The following is a 21,655-nucleotide window of genomic DNA, read 5'->3' as shown; positions in this document are numbered from 1 at the left end:
AAAGTTGGAAGAACAGAATCATCTAGAATGTCATTGTATGCTGTAGCGTTAAGATTTCCCTTCACTGGAACTAAGGGGCCTAGCTCGAACCATGAAAAACAGCAACAGACCATTATTCCTTCTCCACCAAACTTTACAGTCGGCACTATGCATTCGGGCAGGTACCTTTCGCCTGGCATTTGCCAAACCCAGATTTGTCCGTTGGAATGCCAGATGGTGAAGCGTGATTCATCACTCCAGAGAAAATGTTTCCACTGATCCAGAGTCCAATGGTGGCAAGCATAACACCAGTCCAGCTAACGCTTGGCATTGCGTATGGTAATCTTAGGCTTGTGTTCGGTTACTCGGCCATGAAAACCCATTTCATGAATCTCATGACAAACTTTTTGTGTGCTGACATTGCTTCCAGAGGCTGTTTGGAACTCGGTAGTGAGTGTTGCAACCGGGGACCAACCATTTTTAAGCACTACATGCTACAGCACTCGGATGTCCCGTACTGTGAGCTTGTCTGGCCTACCACTTCGTGGCTGAGCCGTTGTTGCTCCTAGACTTTTTCACTTCACAATAACAACACTTACAGTTGACAGGAGCAGCTCCAACTGAAAGGTGGCATCCTATGATGGTGCCACGTTGCCACGTGCCACTGACCTCTTCAATACGGCCCATTCTACTACCAATGTTCATCTTCGGAGATTGCATGGCTTTGTGCTCGATTTTATACACCTGTCAGCAACGGGTGTGGCTGAAATAGAAGAATGCACTAATTTGAAGGGGTGACCACATACTTTTGTAGTGTATCCATCTTTCTATCTACAGTTGAAGTCGGAGGTTTACATACACCTTAGCGAACTTGGGTGAACTTCGGGTAGCCTTCAACAAGCTTCCCACAATAAGTTGGGTGAATTTTGGCCCATTCCTCCTGACAGAGCTGGTGTAACTGAGTCAGGTTTGTAGGCCTCCTTGCTCGCACACGCTTTTTCAGTTCTGCCCACACATTTTCTATAGGATTGAGGTCAGGGCTTTGTGATGGCCACTCCAATACCTTGACTTTGTTGTCCTTATGCCATTTTTCCACAACTTTGGAAGTATGCTTGGGGTCATTGTCCATTTGGAAGACCCATTTGCGACCAAGCTATAACTTCTTGACTGATGTCTTGAGATGTTACTTAAATATATCCACATAATTGTCCTTCCTCATGATGCCATCTATTTTGTGAAGTGCACCAGTCCCTCTTGCAGCTAAGCACCCCCACAACATGATGCTGCCTCCCCATTTTCTGGAATTTTCCAAGCTGTTTAAAGGCACAGTCAACTTAGTGTATGTTAACTTCTGACCCACTGGAGTTGTGATACAGTGAATTATTGTGAAATAATCTGTCTCTAAACAATTGTTGGACAAATTACCTGTGTCATGCGCAAAGTAGATGTCCTAACCGACTTGCCAAAATATAGTTTGTTAACAAGAAATTTGTGGAGTGGTTGAAACATGAGTTTTAATGACCCCAACCTAAGTGTATGTAAACTTCTGATTTCAACTGTATCTACAGTGAATTTGAAAAGTATTCAGACCCCTTGACATTTTATTACGTTACAGCCTTATTCTAAAATGTATTCATAGTTTTTTCTCTTCAATCTACACACAATACCCCATATTGACAAAGCAAAAACTGTTTTTTTGAACTTTTTGTAAACTTATTACGAATAAAAAACTGAGATATCACAAGTATTCAGACCTTTTACGCATTACATTGTTGAAGCACCTTTGGCAGCGATTACAGCATTGAGTCTTCTTGGGTATGTCCCTACAAGCTTGGCACACCTTTATTTGGGGAGTTTCTCCCATTCTTCTCTGAAGATCCTCAACATGCTGCTTGGTATCCAATCTTTGCACACTCTTGGCATTCTCTCAAGCAGCTTCATGAGGTAGTCACCTGGAATGCAATTCAATTCACAAGAATTTCTTTCCTTCTTAACACGTTTCAGCCAATCAGTTGTGTTGTGACAAGGTAGGGGTGGTATACAGTAGATAGCCCTATTTGGTAAAATACCAAGTCGATATTATGGCAAGAACAGCTCAAATAAGTAAAGAGAAACGGCAGTCCCATCATTACATCATTACATCATTGACATTCAATCCGGAAAATGTCAAGAACTTTGAAAGTTTCTTCAAGTGCAGTCGCAAAAACCATCGACTGCTATGATAAAACTGGCTCTCATGAGGACCGGCACAAGAAAGGCAGACCCAGAGGGTAAGTTCATTAGTTAACTGCATCTCAGAAATTGTAGTCCAAATAAATGCTTCACAGAGCTCAAGTAACAGACATCTCAACATCAACTGTTCAGAGGAGACTGAGTGAATCAGGCCTTCATGGTCGAATTGTTGCAAAGAAACCACTACTAAAGGAATCCAATAATATGACGAGACTTGCTTGGGCCAAGAAACACGAGCAAGGGACATTAGACCGGTGGAAATCTGTCCTTTGGTCTGATGAGTCCAAATGTGAGAATTTTCGTTCCAACCGCCGTGTCTTTGTGAGACGCAGCGTATGTGAACGGTGATCTCCAAATGTGTGCTCCCCACCGTGAAGCATGGAGGAGGAGGTGTGATGGTGTTTTGCTGGTTACACTGTCAGTGATTTATTTAGAATTCAAGGCACACTTAACCAGCATGGCTACCACAGCATTCTGCAGCTAAACGCCATCCCATCTGGTATGCGTTTAGTGGGACTATCTGTTTTTCAACAGGACAATGACCCAACACATTACAGGTGAAGCTGGTTTAGAGAATGCCAAGAGTGTGCAAAACTGTCATCAAGGCAAAGGGTGGCTACTTTAAAGAATTAAAAATATAAAATATATACAGTGAGGGAAAAAAGTATTGGATCCCCTGTTGATTTTGTAGGTTTGCCCACTGACAAAGAAATGATCAATCTATCATTTTAATGGTAGGTTTATTTGAACAGTGAGAGACAGAATAACAATTATTATCTACTTCTGTCTGGCTTCTGTCTGGATCAACTTCTACAACGAATACATTATGTCTAATTAAGCAATAAGGACCAAGGACTTGTGGTACTGTCTATGGCCAATATACCATTGCGTACACATGACACAATGCAGAGTAAGTACCTGGATGCAGCCATTAGCCTTGGTATGTTGGCCATATACCACAAACCCCGGAGGTGCCTTATTGCTATTATAAACTGTTTACCAAAGTAATTAGAACAATAAAAGTATTGTTTTGTCATACCCGTGCTATAACACTGTTTCAGACAATCAGCATTCAGGGCTCGAACCACCCGGTTTATAAGGCGCTTTTGATCATTTCTGAGTGCTCTGCTAATTTACCAGAGAGAGAAAGAGAGCATACCTCCTAGCATGTTTGTCTGTCTATGAGTGTGGTTGTGTAGTCTGCACGTGTGTGTGTGTGTGTGTGTGTGTGTGTGTGTGTGTGTGCGCGCGCAAAATGTCTTTGATTTCATATCAATGACACTGCCGGGACAATATCACAGACATTATGTTGTGAATAAAGACTATAGGCATTTGCCACTATACACATTCAATTCAAGCAAACACATCAACAGTCAGAGCACATAATAATCTAATGTCCATCGAGTTAGTAGATGAGCCTATCAAGAGGCAGCAAAGAGCCATGCCTTTGCTTGTAATCTTTGCGCATGTGTGAAAGCAGTGAGTTCGCGCCAAGCATGAAAGTTGAACCGCACTGACTGTCTTTAATTCCGGTGATTTGAATTCAGGGAGATACATCTTCCATACAGCTTTAGTTATGTTTCAGGTGCTGACCAGTTCTGTCTGTGGCTTGACAGCCGGTACTTGTTAGGTTGCTTTAGCTAAAGAGCTCGTTTACTAATCTGCTAATGTAGCCAGATAGCAAGCTGCGCGAGCCTGCTGATAAACGATGCCTCCCGTGACTTTGAAAGGGATAAATGTGGATTTCCCTTTCACCCCATACGAATGTCAGAAGGATTATATGAGCAAGGTGATTGAGTGTCTACAAAACGTAAGTGTGCTTTATGGACCCTCAAACATGCCCATCTTGCTATCAAAGTTAGCAAGCTATCCAGGAAGTGCATTTTTTGTGAAATGTCATTGGCCGTCGGGACAGATTGAGGTGGGTCAACATGTTCAGATAAATAAATTAGGTAGCTATCAACCTGAAATAATAAATGCAGGAATTAATACAAATTAATACTTTTAAAAAGTCTAATGTAAACAACCTAGCGACAGTGGAAATGTAAACTCTTAATCCCCATGTATGGACAGTGGCCGCTACACAAACCAACAGATTCTCAGCAGTGCAAGGGGAACGCTATTGAAACTTTTTGGTTGAAACACATTTTAATAAGTGTATTTCAGAAGGTAAATGGGGTTCTGGAGAGTCCGACAGGCACGGGCAAAACCCTATGCCTTCTGTGTGCCACCCTTGCCTGGAAGGACTACTTCAAAGACACCATTTCTGCCAGGAAGATAGCAGAAAAAATGGGAGGAGCAGAGCTTTTCCCCAACACACCATTGGCATCGTGGGGGACCGCTGCAACAGATGGAGACACAACAAGTATGGGCACCACACACATAGCATCTGTTCTGCATGAAAAACGGCTAATCTATCATATAACTGCCATCCCGATGTTGCTGATTGCAAAACTAGGCTAATTCAGCAAAATATGCAGTCCAGTTCACATAGTTTGTATCAGTATTGATCAGATTATGTCGTTTCTCTTAACACGGTTTATACATACTACATTTCGTTTTCTTTAGTAGATCACCATGCTTTTATATTTACACCTGTATGTTAATACATTTTTTAATCCCTTTTATGATGTCTTTGTCCCTTGTAGCTTATTATACTGATATTCCAAAGATCATTTATGCATCCAGGACACATTCTCAGCTGACCCAGGTCATTAATGAGTTAAAGAACACTTCCTACAGGTAAGGGCCTTCTTGTTAATCCTAGAAGACTCACACCCTTGTGTACGTTGCAATTATCGTCAGTGTTAAAATGGTGTTGTTTTCTGACTTTCAGGCCCAAAGTGTGCGTGTTAGGATCCAGGGAGCAGCTTTGTATTAACCCGGAGGTGATGCGTCAGGAGAGCAACCACCTTAAGGTACAGAAAGGATAGGAATAAAGTTGGAGTGGTCAACACAGCTTGTGATGAATCAACCATATTAGGGTGGACAGTAGAGGTGCAGTGAGCTTCTGTCAATGTGCAATTAGTAGATGTCAAGTCAGAATGTGTGAGGCATCAAATTAGTTTGTGTTCTGTCTTTACCAAATCAGTCTATACCCTGTTCTAATCACTTTACCAAATCCATATGTTTTGCTTCTACAATACATTATTTACAGTTTTCAATCTTTATGGTATAAATAACACATTCTGTCCTTTACAACTTATTTTTATCCATAAATATACATGTTAGACATTATTTTGGGATTTCAGAGCCTCAGTTGATATATCCTGAATCTGACTGACATGGTATCCTCTTCCCAGGTTCACATGTGTAGGCAAAAGATATCCACCAGGTCTTGTGCCTTCTACAACAATGTTGAAGGTATGTGTGTAAAGAGATTGAGAGAGGATGGCTCACACCACATAATTAAATAGAACACTACTATAATATATTAAACTAGTAATATGTGTATCTTTATGCCTGGTACTGCCTTTAAGCACTGACTTTTATTATCCTCTTTGATTGAGGGCATCGACAAAATCTAGTAAAAACAGAAGTTCATAAGCTGTTGTGTACAGCTGTCCCCCCCCCCCCCCCCCCCCCCAAACATAGTAATTGTCATTGACCAATAGTTTAATTAATAAAAATCCCTGCAATTAATTGTGAAATCGGATCTTTGATTTTCTCCCATCTCCAGAGAAGAGCATGGATAAAGACCTGGTGAACTCCATTTTGGATGTTGAAGATCTGGTGAAAGCTGGCAACAAGCAAAGGTATGAAATCTCCCATTCCACCTCTTCTTGTACTATTCCACCCCTTCTTCCAAACCCCTAGCCTCACCAGCTTGGCTACAAACCGGTATCATTAGTCTTGTTTGTGGAGGGCATATTGGAATATTAATGTCTCTGGAGCATTTAAGCTGCGAAGGCTGTTTCAGGGGTTGCCGGTTGCCAGATATGAAGGCTTTCAGTTATAGCTGGAGCCATCAGTTAGAGTATGGCAGCCTACTGGATTCCCTCTGATGTGCCACCCCCACTGGCAACTAATAGAAACCTGGGAAACAGGAGGATGTATTTTGAGGCATTATGTTTTGTAATTAATTTGTCTTGCAATTCAGATAGGCAGGGGGTGTAAGGACTAGAGGCAAACTTTTGGATGTAGCTATTTGGGATTTGTAATTATTCACTCAACTGCCGTTTTGCCAGGGAGGTTTAGTTTGAAACTTGTGTTTTTACAAGGTCAATTCTTTTCATACTTATTAATGAAGATTCATTGAATTCAGTCTTTAACCTGTGCCTATCATCTTCATTCCAAATCACACCGAACTCATCTCTTTTTTTTCTTTCTCTGCCATACTCTTTCTTCATGCAATCATTGACTTATTTCTGGAGAGGACTTTTTAATATCCCTATTTTGGAAATGTATTAGTTTCCTGGAGCATCCCTTTTTCTTTGTCTCACAGTTGCCTTGTTTCCATAGGGTCTGCCCATACTACCTCTCACGTTCCTTGAAACAGCAGGCAGAAATCATATTCATGCCGTACAACTATCTCCTGGACCCAAAGGTGAGCCAAGTGTTCCTCTGTGATTCTGAGAATGCGAGGCCATATGGGTCGTAGTTATTAGTGCACACTGTAGCAAGTTTTGCACAAAAACAAAGGTTTCTTATTGGATAACTTAAGGCAGTCCCTCTCTTTCCAAGTCTGTTGTCTTCTGTTTGGTGCCAAGTGAATACGACCCTGATGTATGAGGAGGCACAATAATTTCTCCCTGAAAAATGGTCTTGACCGTTCTTTAGCTTTATAGTACTAGCAGGTCATTTACTTAATCAAACAAGAATTCACAGAGGATCATACAGTATATCCAATGCTACCAAGTAAGATTTGTTGACCTGTCGGTTGACTGGCTTTGTTGAATCAAATGTAACTGCTCGTTATGATGTATTATTGTTGAATCACACTAAAGAAATGTGTGGTCTCTTTTCGCTCTCTGCAAAGTTATAAGGCAATATTTTAGATTTCAGTTTCAGTTAGTTGCTTAATAGTAGTACAAATGTAGGCTTTGTTAGAAACTGCTGTGTCATGCCTGCCTTGAAAGGGTCTGTAAGTGCTGCTTTTAGGTACTTGGTCAATCTTACTTACAGCACAGGTTTCTCATGTGCTAGCCATTAAACCCCTGTCAGGCTTATTTTAGACTGCTATATTAGCATGTTTTAGTCATGACATGGATGCATACAGACTACATATTGGCTTTTAAAATCTTGTAAAGTACATTTTCACAAAATTGTGCCCTTTTCACAATTCATTTTACATTTCTTCCTCATTGCTTGACAGAGTCGCAGGGCGCACAACATCGAGTTGAAAGGGGCAGTGGTCATTTTCGACGAAGCGCATAACGTGGTAAGTTGGACTGCAGGTCTCCTTGGTTTATTCATGAGCAATGGAGGTCATTGATAATTGATGATCCCCTTCTTCACCCAACACCATTTTGAAACATCCAAGTTCCATGAAGATATAAAGCATTCTGCCTCTCTTAAAGGAAAATGTTAATACAATTTTAAGGTAGTCGATTATCCAAAGCACTTTTTTTGGCTAAATGCCTTCATCGGGGCACAATAGGAAGATACATTTTTTATAAGAGGATGTTGATGGGGCACATTGCCACTTGTGCACACAGTTCTGCAAAAAATATATGTAAAACTGCAAGTTGCAAAAAATACCACCAACACATTTCATCAATATACACTCCCCTATGTATTTATTTGGAAAGTAAAGCTAAATCTTTTAATTTGTCTCTACTTCAGCATATTGGATTTGAGATCAAGTGCTTCGTGAGTCAACTGTACAGAATGTCACCTTTTTTATTTGAGGGTATTTTAATACTTCTCTGTTTTATCCCAGTTATTTTCTATCCTCTACCTTCAGGGTTGTGTTCACTAAAGCACACTGTAAAACATGAAAATCAAAAAAGTATTACTGGACAAATTCAGGTAATACCTTGCCTTTTTACAACCTTTTCTTCCTACTGAACAACACTATCCTGGTGTGTCCTATTAAACCGCCTCCAGCCAGAGCCAGTGTGGCAGCCTTCCGTGAGAGAGCCTGAGAACAACCTGCTCTCCTCTGGGTGTTATGCAATCTGGCCACTGCCTGATCACACACACCGCACTGCAGTCAGTGTACAGCCTCCCTGCCTGCCTTTTTAGACCACAACCAGATCGGAGTGTGGTACGGAATAGAACATAGGGAGGCGATGTGCAAGTCACGCAAGGCTGTTGTTGCCCAGCCTCCCAGCACTAATAGGAGCCTCTGACTTTGCAATAATAACCCGGCTGTCATATGCTCCAAAACCAACTCCTCATGGCTACCAAGAACAAACGTCGCACAGCACTATAACATTGTGGAACATGGTCATGAATAGAGTCAGAGAGGCATATTTGTTATAAATAGTACATTTCTATCCACAATGTTTGCCTACTGAACGTGGCCCTGATTGGCTTCTCCCCCTGTGAGAAAAATGTCCATTATCATCATTATAGCCCTCGTCACACAGTTGGCTTTCCTTTACAACTATTGTTTTTCACTGTGTGGATAGAGAGTTGAGCTATATTTATTTCAGTAAGGCATCAGCAGCAGTAGCTGTAGTCTGCTTTTGTGAAACTAAAGAGCAGCCATAAAATGACTGCCAGACAAACAGAAACTGCAGAGCACGAGCATGACTAAGCCAAATAATCGAGTTCTGCATCCATAGTGTGTCGACACTGCCACCCCTAGTCCCCCCAAGCCCCAACTTCAATCCATTTTATAGGTTGGAAGAAAAAACGAGAACCAGCCACGTTGATTTATTTATTATGTCTCCATTTTAATTTCAGGCAAAACTGGTTTGCTTTCAGTGGCAGCCTCCTGTCTCTCTGTGTCTTCCTCCAACCCCCCGCCCCATCCAGGAGTTTGGAGTTATTACAACTTTGAGAACAATCTGGAAGGCGGCCAAGTGGCTGGCTGTTGTCTCTACAGTCTCCCAACTCTGTTTACAGTCTCCCAATACAGTGCATTTGGAAAGTATTCAGACCCCTTCACTTTTTCCACATTTTGTTACGTTACAGCCTTATTCTAAAATGGATTAAATAAAACATTTTCCTCACCAATCAACACACACAAACCCATAATGATTAAGCGAAAACATATGCATATGCATATGTATTCAGACCCTTTTGCTATGAGACTTTCATTGATCATCAATGAGATGTTTGTACAACTTGATTGGAGTCCACCTATGGTAAATTCAAGTTGACAGTGCATGTCCGAGCAATAACCAAGCCATGAGGTCAAAAGAATTGTCTGTAGAGCTCCGAGACAAGATTGTGTATAAAAACATGTCTGCATATTGAGGGTCCCCAGTAACATGGTGGCCTCTATCATTCTTAAATGGAAGAAGTTTGGAACCACCAAGACTCTTCCTAGAGCTGGCAATCGGGGGAGAAGGGCCTTGGTCAGGGAGGTGACCAAGAACCCGATGGTCAACCTGACAGAGCTCCAGAGTTCCTCTGTGAAGATGGGAGAACCTTCCAGAAGGACAACCATCTCCGCAGCTCTCCACCAATAAGGCCTTTATTGTGGAGTGGCCAGACGGAAGCCACTCCTCAGTCAAAGACACATGACGGCCTGCTTGGAGTTTGCCAAAAGGCACCTAAAGGACTCTTAGACCATGAGAAGAGGCAGTCACTGGGAGACTAGTCAGGATTGAGAGAAAGATGAAGGGAGCAAAGTACAGAGAGAACCTTGATGAAAACCTGTTCCAGAGCGCTCAGGACCTCAGACTGGGACGAAGGTTCGCCTTCCAACAGGACAACAACCATTGGCACACAGCCAAGACGTGGCTTCGAAAATAGCTGTAAAGCGATGCTCCCCATCCAACCTGACAGAGCTTGAGAGTATCTGCAGAAATTATTCACCAACATCCTAATATATTCCTCCATTAGAAAGGTTTAAGCATGGTGGATTACGGTTCAACCATTACCAGGTATTACGAGACCATTTTTCAGGTATTTAGCACTTTGTGCAAAACTCATGAACAGGAAAATATCCATTAGGCACTAAATGGAAGAAAACTGACAAACAGGGATGGACTACCTGGATGTCTTGAAAACAAAGTACTCCTTTTCATTTGCAAAACAAAGGAAAATGTTTCTGTTGTTTACCCTTATGAACATGAACCACTGTAAATTTTTCCTCTGACTGCTCTGACCACTTAAAATGCCCACAGGAAAAGATGTGTGAGGAGTCCACATCCTTTGACCTCACGCCCTACGACCTGGCATCAGCTATCGATGCTGTGGACAAGCTGCTAGCGGAGCAGGCCAAAGAGGCCGGGCGAGGAGACGTCTCAGAGGACTTCAATATGGAATCCATAAATGGGGGTCAGAATAATTATAGTCCACACAATTTGCAAACTCATTGTAAGGACAAGCATTCATGATTTCTTCCCCCCCCCCCCCCCCCCCCATATATTCATATGCAGAGATCAATGAAGTAATGTCCTCCTGGTTCCATTGATTGAGTAACGTGTGAATTGTATTATGACAATAATTTTACTACATTGTTCAATTTGAAACGGAAAAAGGTTTTTTTATTTGAAAGTGCCACCTTTAATAATTCTTTCATTCCAGGTTTGAAATTGGACATAACCACCATTGCTAAAATAAAACGTAAGTTCTTTTATCCTGTTTGTCATGCAACCATCATACACTCCTCTCTTAAAAGGAACATTCAGCAGTTGCTACATCCATTTTTGGACTTATAAATTAATTATATGTACCCAATGATTCATGAAGAATTTAACTTAAATGCCTTATGAGCTTAGTCGTACCCCATCAGAACCCAAAATATAAGCTTGTTTTATGCCAATGGTTGTAAACAAATAACATTTTAAACAAAAACGATATATATTTTTTAACGTTAACCTTTATTTATCTAGGCAAGTCAGTTAAGAACAAATTCAAATTTACAATGACGTCCTACCAGGGAATCATGCCTTTGTTCAGGGGGCAGAATGACAGATTTTTCCCTTGTCGGCATGGGGATGCGATCCAGCAACCTTTCGGTTACTGGCCCAACTCTCTAACCACTAGGCTACCTGCCGCCCCCTATATAGCTTCAACACATGGTTAAAACAATCATTTTGATATGGATGGTCAGTTCTTGCATCTCTAGCCCTATGCATTTGAGAGTGGTTACATTTCTCCAGCCCCATCCCTCAGCTTTTTACCAAACCAGGGCAAGGGAGACTGCTTTGTTATTGTTTCTACTGCTGATTGCTGCTTTAAGAAAAATGGGATTTTACCAATGAATGTGTCTAATGGTTTAAATGTGTAGTATCGTAGAGATTGCACTGCACAACTCCCTTCTTACATAAATGGTTTTTGCAGAGATACTTCTGGATCTGGAGGCGGCCATTGATTCTTACGACGTGCCGGACAAGGGGATCACCAAACCTGGAAGGTGTGTGCTTCTGGGTTTTGCAGAGGGTATACGTGATATTAATATTGAGATGTTTTTGATTATGGCTGTCATCACCGCCCAAAAGAGAATTAAGGATAAAGTCGGTGCATTTATTTTGGAACTCACCTCATAGCACCATTGCAAAAGCACTTGACAGGCTATGCATTTGGTTACTGCTGTCATCTCCAAAGATAATGAAGGGTAAAGCACATTTTACACTTCATGCACATTAGTGTATTTTTTTTGTAATGCCCTTCAAAGCATCATGCTTGCATTTTACAGTGCCTTCAGAAAATATTCACACCCCTTCACTTTTTCCATATTTTGTTGTATTAGAGGCTGAATTTAAAATGGATTAAATTGAGAGATTCTGTAACTGGCCTACACACCATAATATCAGTGGAATTATGTTAAAAATGAAAAGGTGAAATGTCTTGAGTCAATAAGTATTCAACCCTTTATTTTTTTCTGTAGCAAGCCTAAATACAGTGCATTGGGAAAGTATTCCAACCCCTTGACTTTTTCCACATTTTGATACGTTAGTCTTATTCTAAAACTGATGAGAGAATGTTTTTATTTCATCCATGTACACACACTACCCCATAATGGCAAAACGAAAACAAGTTTTTAGAAATGTTTGCGAATATAATAAAAAAAACTGAAATAACTTACATAACTATTCAAACACTGCCAAGTCTGTGCAGAGCTGTCATCAAGGCAAAGGGTGGCTACATTGAAGAATCTCAAATATAGAATATATTTTGATTTAACACTTTTGGTTACTACATGATTCCATATGTGTTATTTCATAGTTTTAATGTCTTCAATATTATTCTACAATGTAGAAAATAGTTTAAAAAAAGAACGAAAACCCTTGCATGAGTAGGTGTGTCAACTTTTGACTGGCACTGTATACACAGTGCCTTTGGAAAGTATTCAGACCCACTGACTTTTTTTCACATTTTTGTTAAATTTCAGGCTTATTCTATAATGGATTAAACAAATATAAATTTTTGCAAATATATTAACATTAAAAAACGAATGCCTTATTTACATATGTATTCAGACCCTTTGCTATGAGACTCGAAATTGCATCTTGTTTTCATTGATCATCCTTGAGATGTTTCTACAACTTGATTGCAGTTCACCTGTGGTAAATTAAATTGATTGGACATGATTTGGAAAGGCACACACCTTTTTAGAATAAGGCTGTAACAATGTGGAAAACTTTCCGAATGCACTGAACAATTATCTGTGAGTTCCCTCAGTCGAGCAGTGAATGTCAAACACAGATTCAACCACAAATGCCTTGCAAAGAAGGGGACCTATTGGTGGGGGGTAGGGGGGCAGACAATGAATATCCCTTTGAGCATGGCGAGGTTATTAACCACACTGGATGGTGTATCAATACACCGTCACTACAAATATACAGGCGTCCTTCATAACTCATTTGCCGGAATGAAGGAAACTACCCAGTGATTTCACCATGAGCCAATGGTGACTTTAAAACAATTAGAGTTTAATGGCTGTGATAGAAAACTGAGGATGGATCAACATTGTAGTTACTCCACAAGCTAGCTAAATAACAGAGTGAAAATAACTACAGAATATGAACAGAATATTCTAAAACATGCATCCTGTTTGCAATAAGGCACTAAAGTAAAACTTCAAAAAATGTGGCAAAGAAATTAACATTATGTCTTGAATACTAAGCTCAGGCAAAATCCTAGAGGAAAACCTGGTTCAGTGTGCTTTCCAATAGACTCTGGGAGACAAAATCAGCTTTCAGCAGGACAAAAACCTAAAACACAAAGCCAAATATACACTGGAGTTGCTTACCAAGATGACATTGAATGTTCCTGAGTGGCCTAGTTACAGTTTTGACTTGAAAATGGGTGTCTAGTAATTGCCAACAACCAACTTGGCAGAGCTTGATGAATGTGCAAATGTTGTACATTCCAGTTGTGCAAAGCTCTTAGAGACTTACCCAGAAAGACTCACAGCTGAAATCTCTGCCAAATGGGATTCTATCATCTATTGACTCAGGGGTGTGAATACTTAATGTAAATGAGATATTTCTCTTTCTTTTTCAATACATTTGCAAACATTTCAAAAAGCATGTTTTCACTTTGTCATGATGGGTTATTGGGTGTAGATTGGTGAGGATTAATTAATTAATCTGTTTCGAATTCAGGGTGTAACACAACAAAATGTTGAATAAGTCAAGGGGTATGAATCGTAGAAAGCGCTCATCCACATTCTGTACACTTTAAACCATCCCTCTCAGCTTCATCTACGAGTTGTTCCAGACGGCTCACCTCACATTTGACACAAGGACGCCCATCTTTGAAGCCCTGGAGCAGATCACTGGATATCTGGCTGGAAGTGAGTCTCTGTTCATATGGCTTCCCCTTTATTCAGCCATTCTGATGTGATATCAAGTTCAAATCTAAAATAACATTTTGAAAGCTAATTCAATCAATTCTAAAGCGTTATTATTGAGCTATTGTATGTCCACTTGTCTGAAGTCCTGAGTCATTGTAGTTTTAGGATTTAAGTTACGCCTTCCATTATTTGCTTTCACTTTTCACTGCCTTTTCTAGTGCTGTACCTTACATTGTCATTTGAATGCGGAGTGTCTGAACATAGTTAGTGATGGAGGTGATACTATAAGTGTATTTCTTTTAACATTTTAACAGAACCAGGCATATTCATGAACACAACTGGATTACAGAAATTGGCGGACATAATTCAGGTTTGGTGCACTTTTAAAGCGTTGTTTTTTTTCTTTCATGTATTTATTTTTTATAAAAAATGTACACTAAATATGCAGATGTAAAAACTGCATTGGAATTGAAAGATGTTGAGCACTTCTCAGACCTAATGATTTTCAGAGCGTTTCCTGTCCTACAGATAGGACAGAGGGAAGTAAAGAAACTGGATCAGGGATAGAAAGAAGAGGGGGATGATATAGTGATATAGAGGGATTAGAGAAGGGAGATGTGGTTGAAATAAAGCAAAATACAAAGCATTGGAACAGGAACAATGTCCTTGTTTTAAGTCTATCAATGTATGTCCAATGTGAATACTGTATCATGTTCTTTCTCTTCTTTTATCTCACTAGCTGGTGTTCTGCGTTGATACACAAGAGGGCAACAAAGGTGCAAACATGCCGCTCAACATGCAATCCAGCACCACTAAATTTAAGGTGTGTAATAGTCACTGTAGTCACTATTTCATCTGTATCTGGAAATACAAATGCCAATCAGAATTGTAAATTTTAACCACTGTTTTAATACTGTTTTGGCACATATCCTCTGTCACAGGTCCATATCCATAAAGACACCAGCCATCATCAGAAAAAACAAAATACTGATGTGTGGTCTTCATCTTCCTCCAAAAAACAAGGTAACAGTCTGTGTCAGTATTTGTTGAACAAATACATTTCTTCAAAAATGGAGAAGAGAGATTTCGTTTTTCACTTTCGCTTACTTTGGCGAATGCAGCTAGTTTAGCCTACACAAACACCTGGCTCAGAGAGAGATGCTATGTTCGCTACCTGGCTATGGCTATCCAAAACTGAAACTCTTCTAAGTCAAGCTGAGCTTTTGGTTTTCTTAAATTATTGCCACAGGCCCGCCGGTGTAAATGCTAAACTGTTTGCCGACTGTACACTCTACTGCATGATTGTATGGGTTTACTAATGCGTCAGTTCTAATAACTATGCTAACTATGACGTTAGCTAGCTAATATGTTGACAACGATGTAGGCTGTGTAGCAGTTATGATATGAATGTTCGACTTGGAACGTTTTTTTTGTTGTTGCCTGGTCACAGACCACTAATGTGTTGTGCACTGAAGTCCACAAGCGAAGGGAAAATGTGAGAGAGGAGGATAGCGCATAGATGTGAGAAGGAATTGCAATGAGCAAAGTGATCATGCTGTTTGTATGTGGCTGCAATGAAAGTGAACTGTTTGCATGTGATCAGGGGTGTATTCATTCCGACCGATTCTGTGGAAGAAAACTGAACGAAACAGCCATAAACATACCAGAATTTGTCCAAATGAAACTCCAATGATTAGACTAATGATTACAACTTAGATCAGCAAGAGTGTGCAAGGCAATATAATGTGTCGCTGTCTGTCACCTTGATTACTAAAATGTTTATCTCAACCTGTGCACCTACATTGTAAACTTTCATTCATAGGCTAGGTTGTAGCAACCTCATGATGGCTATAGGGAATATTTGAGTCTCATGTAGTAGCCCAAACATATCGATGTTACATTGAGCTGGGTGAATGGAATATGAATGATATGCTGTACTAGAAATAAGGTCATGCTCATTAAAAAAAATATGAATAATTGTCATCTTAAACGGTACCGACCACCACAAGTAGATATTTCCTTCATTATAACAAAATATAAGGTAAGTATTTTTATATACATATCCTTTTTTTATTTTTCAAAATAATTAACAGGCCTTTTCATAAACTGCTCTAACAGTAACACTATGAACACTGATCTCAAGTTGCCTAGACAAATGGGTTAATACTCCGTAGAACTACAGTATATAGCACTACGCAGTGGTGAATTAGAAATACATCAATGTGAGGTGGCCTCTTGAGGACTCCATTGTAACTTTTGATTGGTAGCCTCCAATCATGATTTACAGTGCATTCAGAAAGTATTCATACCCCTTGACTTATTCCACATTTTGTTGTTACAGCCTGAATTCAAAATGGCTAAAGTATAAAAACCCATCTAAACATAATGACGCAGTGAAAACATGTTAATTAGCTAATTTATTGAAAATGAAATGGAGAAATACTACATAGGTATTCACACCTCTTTGCAAATTGAGCTCAAGTGCATCCAATTTCCTTTGATCATCCTTGATGTCACTATAACTTGGGAGTCCATCTGTGGCAAATTCAATTATTTGGACATGATTTTGAAAGAAACACACATGTCTTTATAAGGTCCCACAGTTGACAGTGTGTGTCAGAGCACAAACTATACCATACCAAGGAACTGTTCATAGGTCTCCGATAGATAATTGTTCTGAGTCATATATCTGGGGAAGGGAATAAATCATTTCTAGTGTTGAAAGTTTCCAAGCGTACCGTTCCATTGGGAAATGGAAAAAATATGGATCTACCCAGACTCTGCCTAGAGCTGGCCGTCTGACCAACCGGGCAAGAAGGACCTTGGTCAGGGAGGTGACCAAGAACCCAATGACAGAACTACAAAAGTTCTTTGGCTGAGATGGGAGAACCTGCCAAAAGGACGGTCTCTGATTAGAGAAATGTTACACTTTGGCCAGAATACAAAGCACTTTGTCTGGAGAGAACCAGGCACAGCTCCATGCTATGGATGCTTTTTAGAGGCAGGGACTGGGAGACTGAAAAGGATAGAGGAAACAATGAATGTAATCAAATACAGGCAAATCCTTGATGAGAACCTGCTTCAGAGTGCAAACAACCTTAGACTGGAGCGAAGATTCAGAACAAGAATTTGAATGTCCTTGAGTGGCCGAGCCAAAGCCCAGGCTTGAGTCCTATTGAAAATCTGTGGGAAGACTTGAAGATTGCTGTTCACCACCACTCCCTATCTAATTTAACCAAGCTTGAGAAAATCTGCTAGGAAGATTGGGAGAAAGTTCCCCAATCCAGTTGTGCAAAGCTGATACAGACGTACACATACAAGATGACTCAAAGCTGTAATCGCCGCCAAAGGTGCTTCTACAAAGTATTTCATTTAAAATAAATGTTTCTAACATTTCTAAAAACATGTTTTCCCTTTGTCATTATGGGGTATTGTGTGTAGATGGGTGAGAATGTAATCAGGCTGTAATAATAGAACAAAATGTGGAATAAGTCAACGGGTATGAATACTTTTTGAAAAGTTAAACTTCTAAACAGAGATTTATATTATTGTGGAAGTGTTTATTCATATCCCTGAATTGCGCAACAGGTGTTATGTAAGTTCTCACAGCAGCACTTTTAATAACCGGGAACCAAAAAATGGATGTCGCCTATAAAAAGAGTAACCCACATTTGGATAGGCTACAAATTAAGCTAATTAGCTCTCCCAAGAAGGCTGCCCAGTGATTGTCTTCTATGGTGAACATGTGCTCTCAGTTGAAATCGTCCGAAATCACCATTTGAAAGGGTCTCGTGTCACATCGTAGGCCTACAACGTTGGGTTCCAAATCACCATTCAAAGTTATCGGTACCACATATCACAATATGATTTGGTTTATATTTATTCATTTGCACACAAGAAATACAATATTGGTAAGCTGATTTCCACATTGTAGTCTAATGATTAGACTTTCATCGGTGGTTTGTGCATGACACAGGCTTCATTACTGATCATTTCCAGCATTGCTAGGCAACGCAACGATGTGCCCCAGGTAAAAAATAAATAGATGATACAATCGCATATCAGTGATGTCTGGACAGGTTGATGGGACAATGTGTCATGCCAGACAGCGCCCAACCCTAGGAGGCACTGTATCTAATGGAAACAGGATGTTTCATGTATGTATTTTGAACACTGAGATCTCAGTCTGTATTCACAAAGCGTGTCAGTGTAGGAGTGCTGATTTTAGGATCAGTTTGGCCTTTTCGATCATAATGAATAAGATTTATATTGACGGGGGACCTGGGGCTTTATGTACCAAGCGTCTCAGTGATCAGCACTCCTACTCTGAGGCGATTTGAGAATAAAGGCCCTTGTACTACAGGTTGACATTGAGATCCCTGTACATTATAGAAGAGAAGTCCACTGCTCTCCTCGAAGAAAATCTGAATCAACCGGTCACTTTAGATCTAGCTACAGGCAGTGTTGCTTGGCCATTCTCCATCCAAATTCTGTCTGCAGTTAACTGAGCTAGACAGAGTGTATTATGGACATCTGCGCTCATGTTTGGACCGAGTTCCCCGGTTGAATGATGTACCATGGTGTTTTACGATTTTAAGAAACCAGTGGGGATGTGGTTTATTCCAGGAAATGTTCTGAGTTACTGGTGCTTCTCGCCTGGGTTCAGCATGCAGGAGCTGGTGAGGCAGGGCGTGCGCAGCATCATCCTCACCAGCGGGACCCTCTCCCCTCTGTCCTCGTTCACCTCCGAAATGCAAATGTGAGTGTGTCATTTGTCAACCACACACACACACACACACACACACACACATGGGAAAAAAGCTATAGCAGGATATTAGCCATCAACTTTGTTACTTACCCACTTGTCTTGTCATTCACATGTTGGTCATTTAGCAGATGCTCTTGTCCATAACATAAGAGACAGTTCTGTTTTTTCTACTGACCTTGGGTTTCCTTTTTTGGGTTTCACTTCTCTTGACCCCTTGCGCCCCCCCCCCCCACAGTCCCTTTCCAGTATGCCTGGAGAACCCCCATGTGATTCAGCATGATCAGATCTTTGTCAGCATAATTGACCGCGGTCCAGACGGCGTGCAGCTCAGCTCAGCATTTGACCGCAGGTGGGCACCTCCACCGCTGTGACTACCCTCTCTGGGGGGATATACAGTGCCTTTGGAAAGTATTCATACGCCCTTGACCTTTTCCACATTTTGTTACATTACATCCTTTTTCTAAAATGTATACAGAAAAATCACTCATCAATCTACACACAATACCCGATAATGACAAAGCAAAAACAGGTTTTTAGAAATGTAAGAATTTATCAAAAATAAAAACGTAAATTTCACATACGTATTCAGACCCTTTACTCAGTACTTTGTTGAAGCACTTTTGGTGGCGATTACAGCATCAAGTCTTCTTGGGTATGACGCTACAAGCTTGGCACACCTGTATTTGGGGAGTTTCTCCCATTCTTCTCTGCAGATCCTCTCAAGCTCTGTCAGGTTGGATGGGGAGCATTGTTGCACTGCTATTTTCAGGTCTCTCCAGAGATGTTCGATCAGGTTCAAGTCCGGGCTCTGGCTGGGCCACTCAAGGACATTCAGAGACTTGTCCTGAAGTCACTCCTGCGCTGTCTTGGCTGTGTGCTTAGGGTCGTTGTCCTGTTAGAAGGTGAACTTTCGCCCCAGTCTGAGGTCCTAACCTGCTCCACAGTGCTTTTCATCAAGGATCTCTGTACTTTGCTCCGCTCATCTTTGCCTCAATCCTGACTTGTCTCCCAGTCCCCACCGCTGGAAAACATCCCCACAGCATGATGCTGCCACCACAATGCTTCACCGTAGGGATGGTGCCAGGTTTTCTCCAGACGTAACGCTCGGCATTCAGGCCAAAGAGTTCAAACTTAGTTTCATCAGAGTCTTTAGATGCCTTTTGGCAAACCCCAAGCGGGCTGTCATGTGCCTTTTACTGAGGAGTGACTTCCATCTGGCCTGATTCAGTGCTGCAGAGATGTTTGTCCTTCTGGAAGGTTCTCCCATCTCCACAGAGGAACTCTGGAGCTCTGTCAGTGAGCATCGGGTTCTTGGTCACCTCCCTGACCAAGGCCTGTTCTACCGATTTCTCAGTTTGGCCAGACGGCCAGCTCTGGGAAGAGTCGTGGTGGTTCCAAACTTTTCCATTTAAGAATGATCTAGATCACTGTGTTCTTGGGGACCTTCAATGCTACAGAAATATTTTGATACCCTTCCCCAGACAATTCCTTCGAACTCATGGTTTTTGATCGAAAATGCACTTTCAACTCTGGGACCTTCTATTGACCGGTATGTGCCTTTCCAAATCATGTCCAATCAATTGAATTTACTGCAGGTGGACTCCAAGTTATAGAAACATCTCAAGGATGATCAATGGAAACAGTATGCACCTGAGCTCAATTTCAAGTCTCATAGCAAAGGGTCTGAATACTTAAGTAAATAAGGTCCCCATTTGAGTCTGGGTTTTAAAAAAATAATTTAGTAACAATTTCTAAAAACCTGTTTTTGCTTTGTCATTATGGATTATTGTTTTTTTTTATTTTATCCACTTTAGAATAAGGCTTTAACGTAACAAAATGTGAAAGTCAAGGGGTCTGAATACTTTCCAAAGGCACTGTATACATAATATCATTCTAGTTTAATTAACACACACTCACTATTTGTTTCAAAGGTTTGTCCCTGAAAACATGGCATCTTTAGGGAACACTGTTGGTAAGATGAATATATCCTACAAATTCATATCTGTGCGTTCTTGATTTGCGGTGGCATTTGTGTATCTTGCCTTTGCAACCATGAGAGAAACTATGTTACACATCATAGATGTTTTTGAATATATTGCAATGTTTATCAATGTTAAAAACATAATGCTAGTCCTTTTTATACTGCAAAACGTTATTTGTGCATTGTTTAAAGTACTTGGGGTAATCAAAATGACTTGTCCCAGTAGTGATGTGTAGAGTTGTAGTGAGATGTTTTGGGGATTTAGAGGGATCTTTCTATTTTTTTCAATGATCCAAAGTGAACAAAAGTATTTAATGTATTGATTAATAACAACAAAGGCTATTCAAATATATTTTTTTTACTAGTGTAATGTGTATCCTTAAATTTTATTTCATTGGTGTAAACACCTTGAAAATCACTCATTACAGAGATATACAAGGACCTTGAGAATGACCTCCAGTGGCAAATTGTTATCGGGGGAGGGGTATATTATAGGGATACTACGGAATTTTAGCAATGATACCCGTTATCTACTTCCCCTGAGTCAGATGAACTCGTGGATACCATTTGTATCTCTGTGTCCAGTATGAAGGCAGTTAAAGGTAGTTTCACTAGACTTCCATCCGTTGCTCTAATGCTAGAGAGCATTGGCTCAAGAAACATACTGGAGACAACCCATTCTACTAAATTACCTAAATTCTCATTATTTTTCCTTTTTCTTTCTGCAGTGAATCTGGGCCGCGTTGTCCCTCACGGTTTGCTAGTGTTCTTCCCCTCTTACCCTGTGATGGACAAGACTCTGGAGTTCTGGAGGGTGAGTGCAGCTCAGGGA

General features: G+C 40.6%; 1 protein-coding gene across 1 annotated transcript in view; it reads left to right on the top strand.

The window, feature by feature from the left end:
• The first annotated feature begins 3,686 nt into the window (after positions 1 to 3,686).
• The window catches only part of rtel1 (regulator of telomere elongation helicase 1), a 53,980-nt gene continuing 36,011 nt past the window's right edge, over positions 3,687 to 21,655 (top strand). The window contains exons 1-19 of the mRNA XM_020506217.2: positions 3,687 to 4,021; positions 4,378 to 4,576; positions 4,860 to 4,953; positions 5,048 to 5,129; positions 5,514 to 5,574; positions 5,891 to 5,966; positions 6,673 to 6,757; positions 7,526 to 7,591; positions 10,455 to 10,608; positions 10,858 to 10,896; positions 11,617 to 11,689; positions 13,977 to 14,074; positions 14,389 to 14,444; positions 14,814 to 14,897; positions 15,016 to 15,097; positions 18,701 to 18,833; positions 19,078 to 19,191; positions 20,774 to 20,814; positions 21,552 to 21,637. Of these exons, the coding sequence (XP_020361806.1) occupies positions 3,920 to 4,021; positions 4,378 to 4,576; positions 4,860 to 4,953; positions 5,048 to 5,129; positions 5,514 to 5,574; positions 5,891 to 5,966; positions 6,673 to 6,757; positions 7,526 to 7,591; positions 10,455 to 10,608; positions 10,858 to 10,896; positions 11,617 to 11,689; positions 13,977 to 14,074; positions 14,389 to 14,444; positions 14,814 to 14,897; positions 15,016 to 15,097; positions 18,701 to 18,833; positions 19,078 to 19,191; positions 20,774 to 20,814; positions 21,552 to 21,637 (1,725 nt within the window). The 5' untranslated portion in view covers positions 3,687 to 3,919. The remainder of the gene's footprint in view (positions 4,022 to 4,377; positions 4,577 to 4,859; positions 4,954 to 5,047; positions 5,130 to 5,513; positions 5,575 to 5,890; positions 5,967 to 6,672; positions 6,758 to 7,525; positions 7,592 to 10,454; positions 10,609 to 10,857; positions 10,897 to 11,616; positions 11,690 to 13,976; positions 14,075 to 14,388; positions 14,445 to 14,813; positions 14,898 to 15,015; positions 15,098 to 18,700; positions 18,834 to 19,077; positions 19,192 to 20,773; positions 20,815 to 21,551; positions 21,638 to 21,655) is intronic.

Source organism: Oncorhynchus kisutch, linkage group LG17, assembly GCF_002021735.2.
Source record: "Oncorhynchus kisutch isolate 150728-3 linkage group LG17, Okis_V2, whole genome shotgun sequence".
In the NCBI taxonomy this organism is placed as follows: domain Eukaryota; kingdom Metazoa; phylum Chordata; class Actinopteri; order Salmoniformes; family Salmonidae; genus Oncorhynchus; species Oncorhynchus kisutch.
Note: the sequence above shows the minus strand (reverse complement) of the source record. Positions and strands in the feature narration are given on the sequence as shown.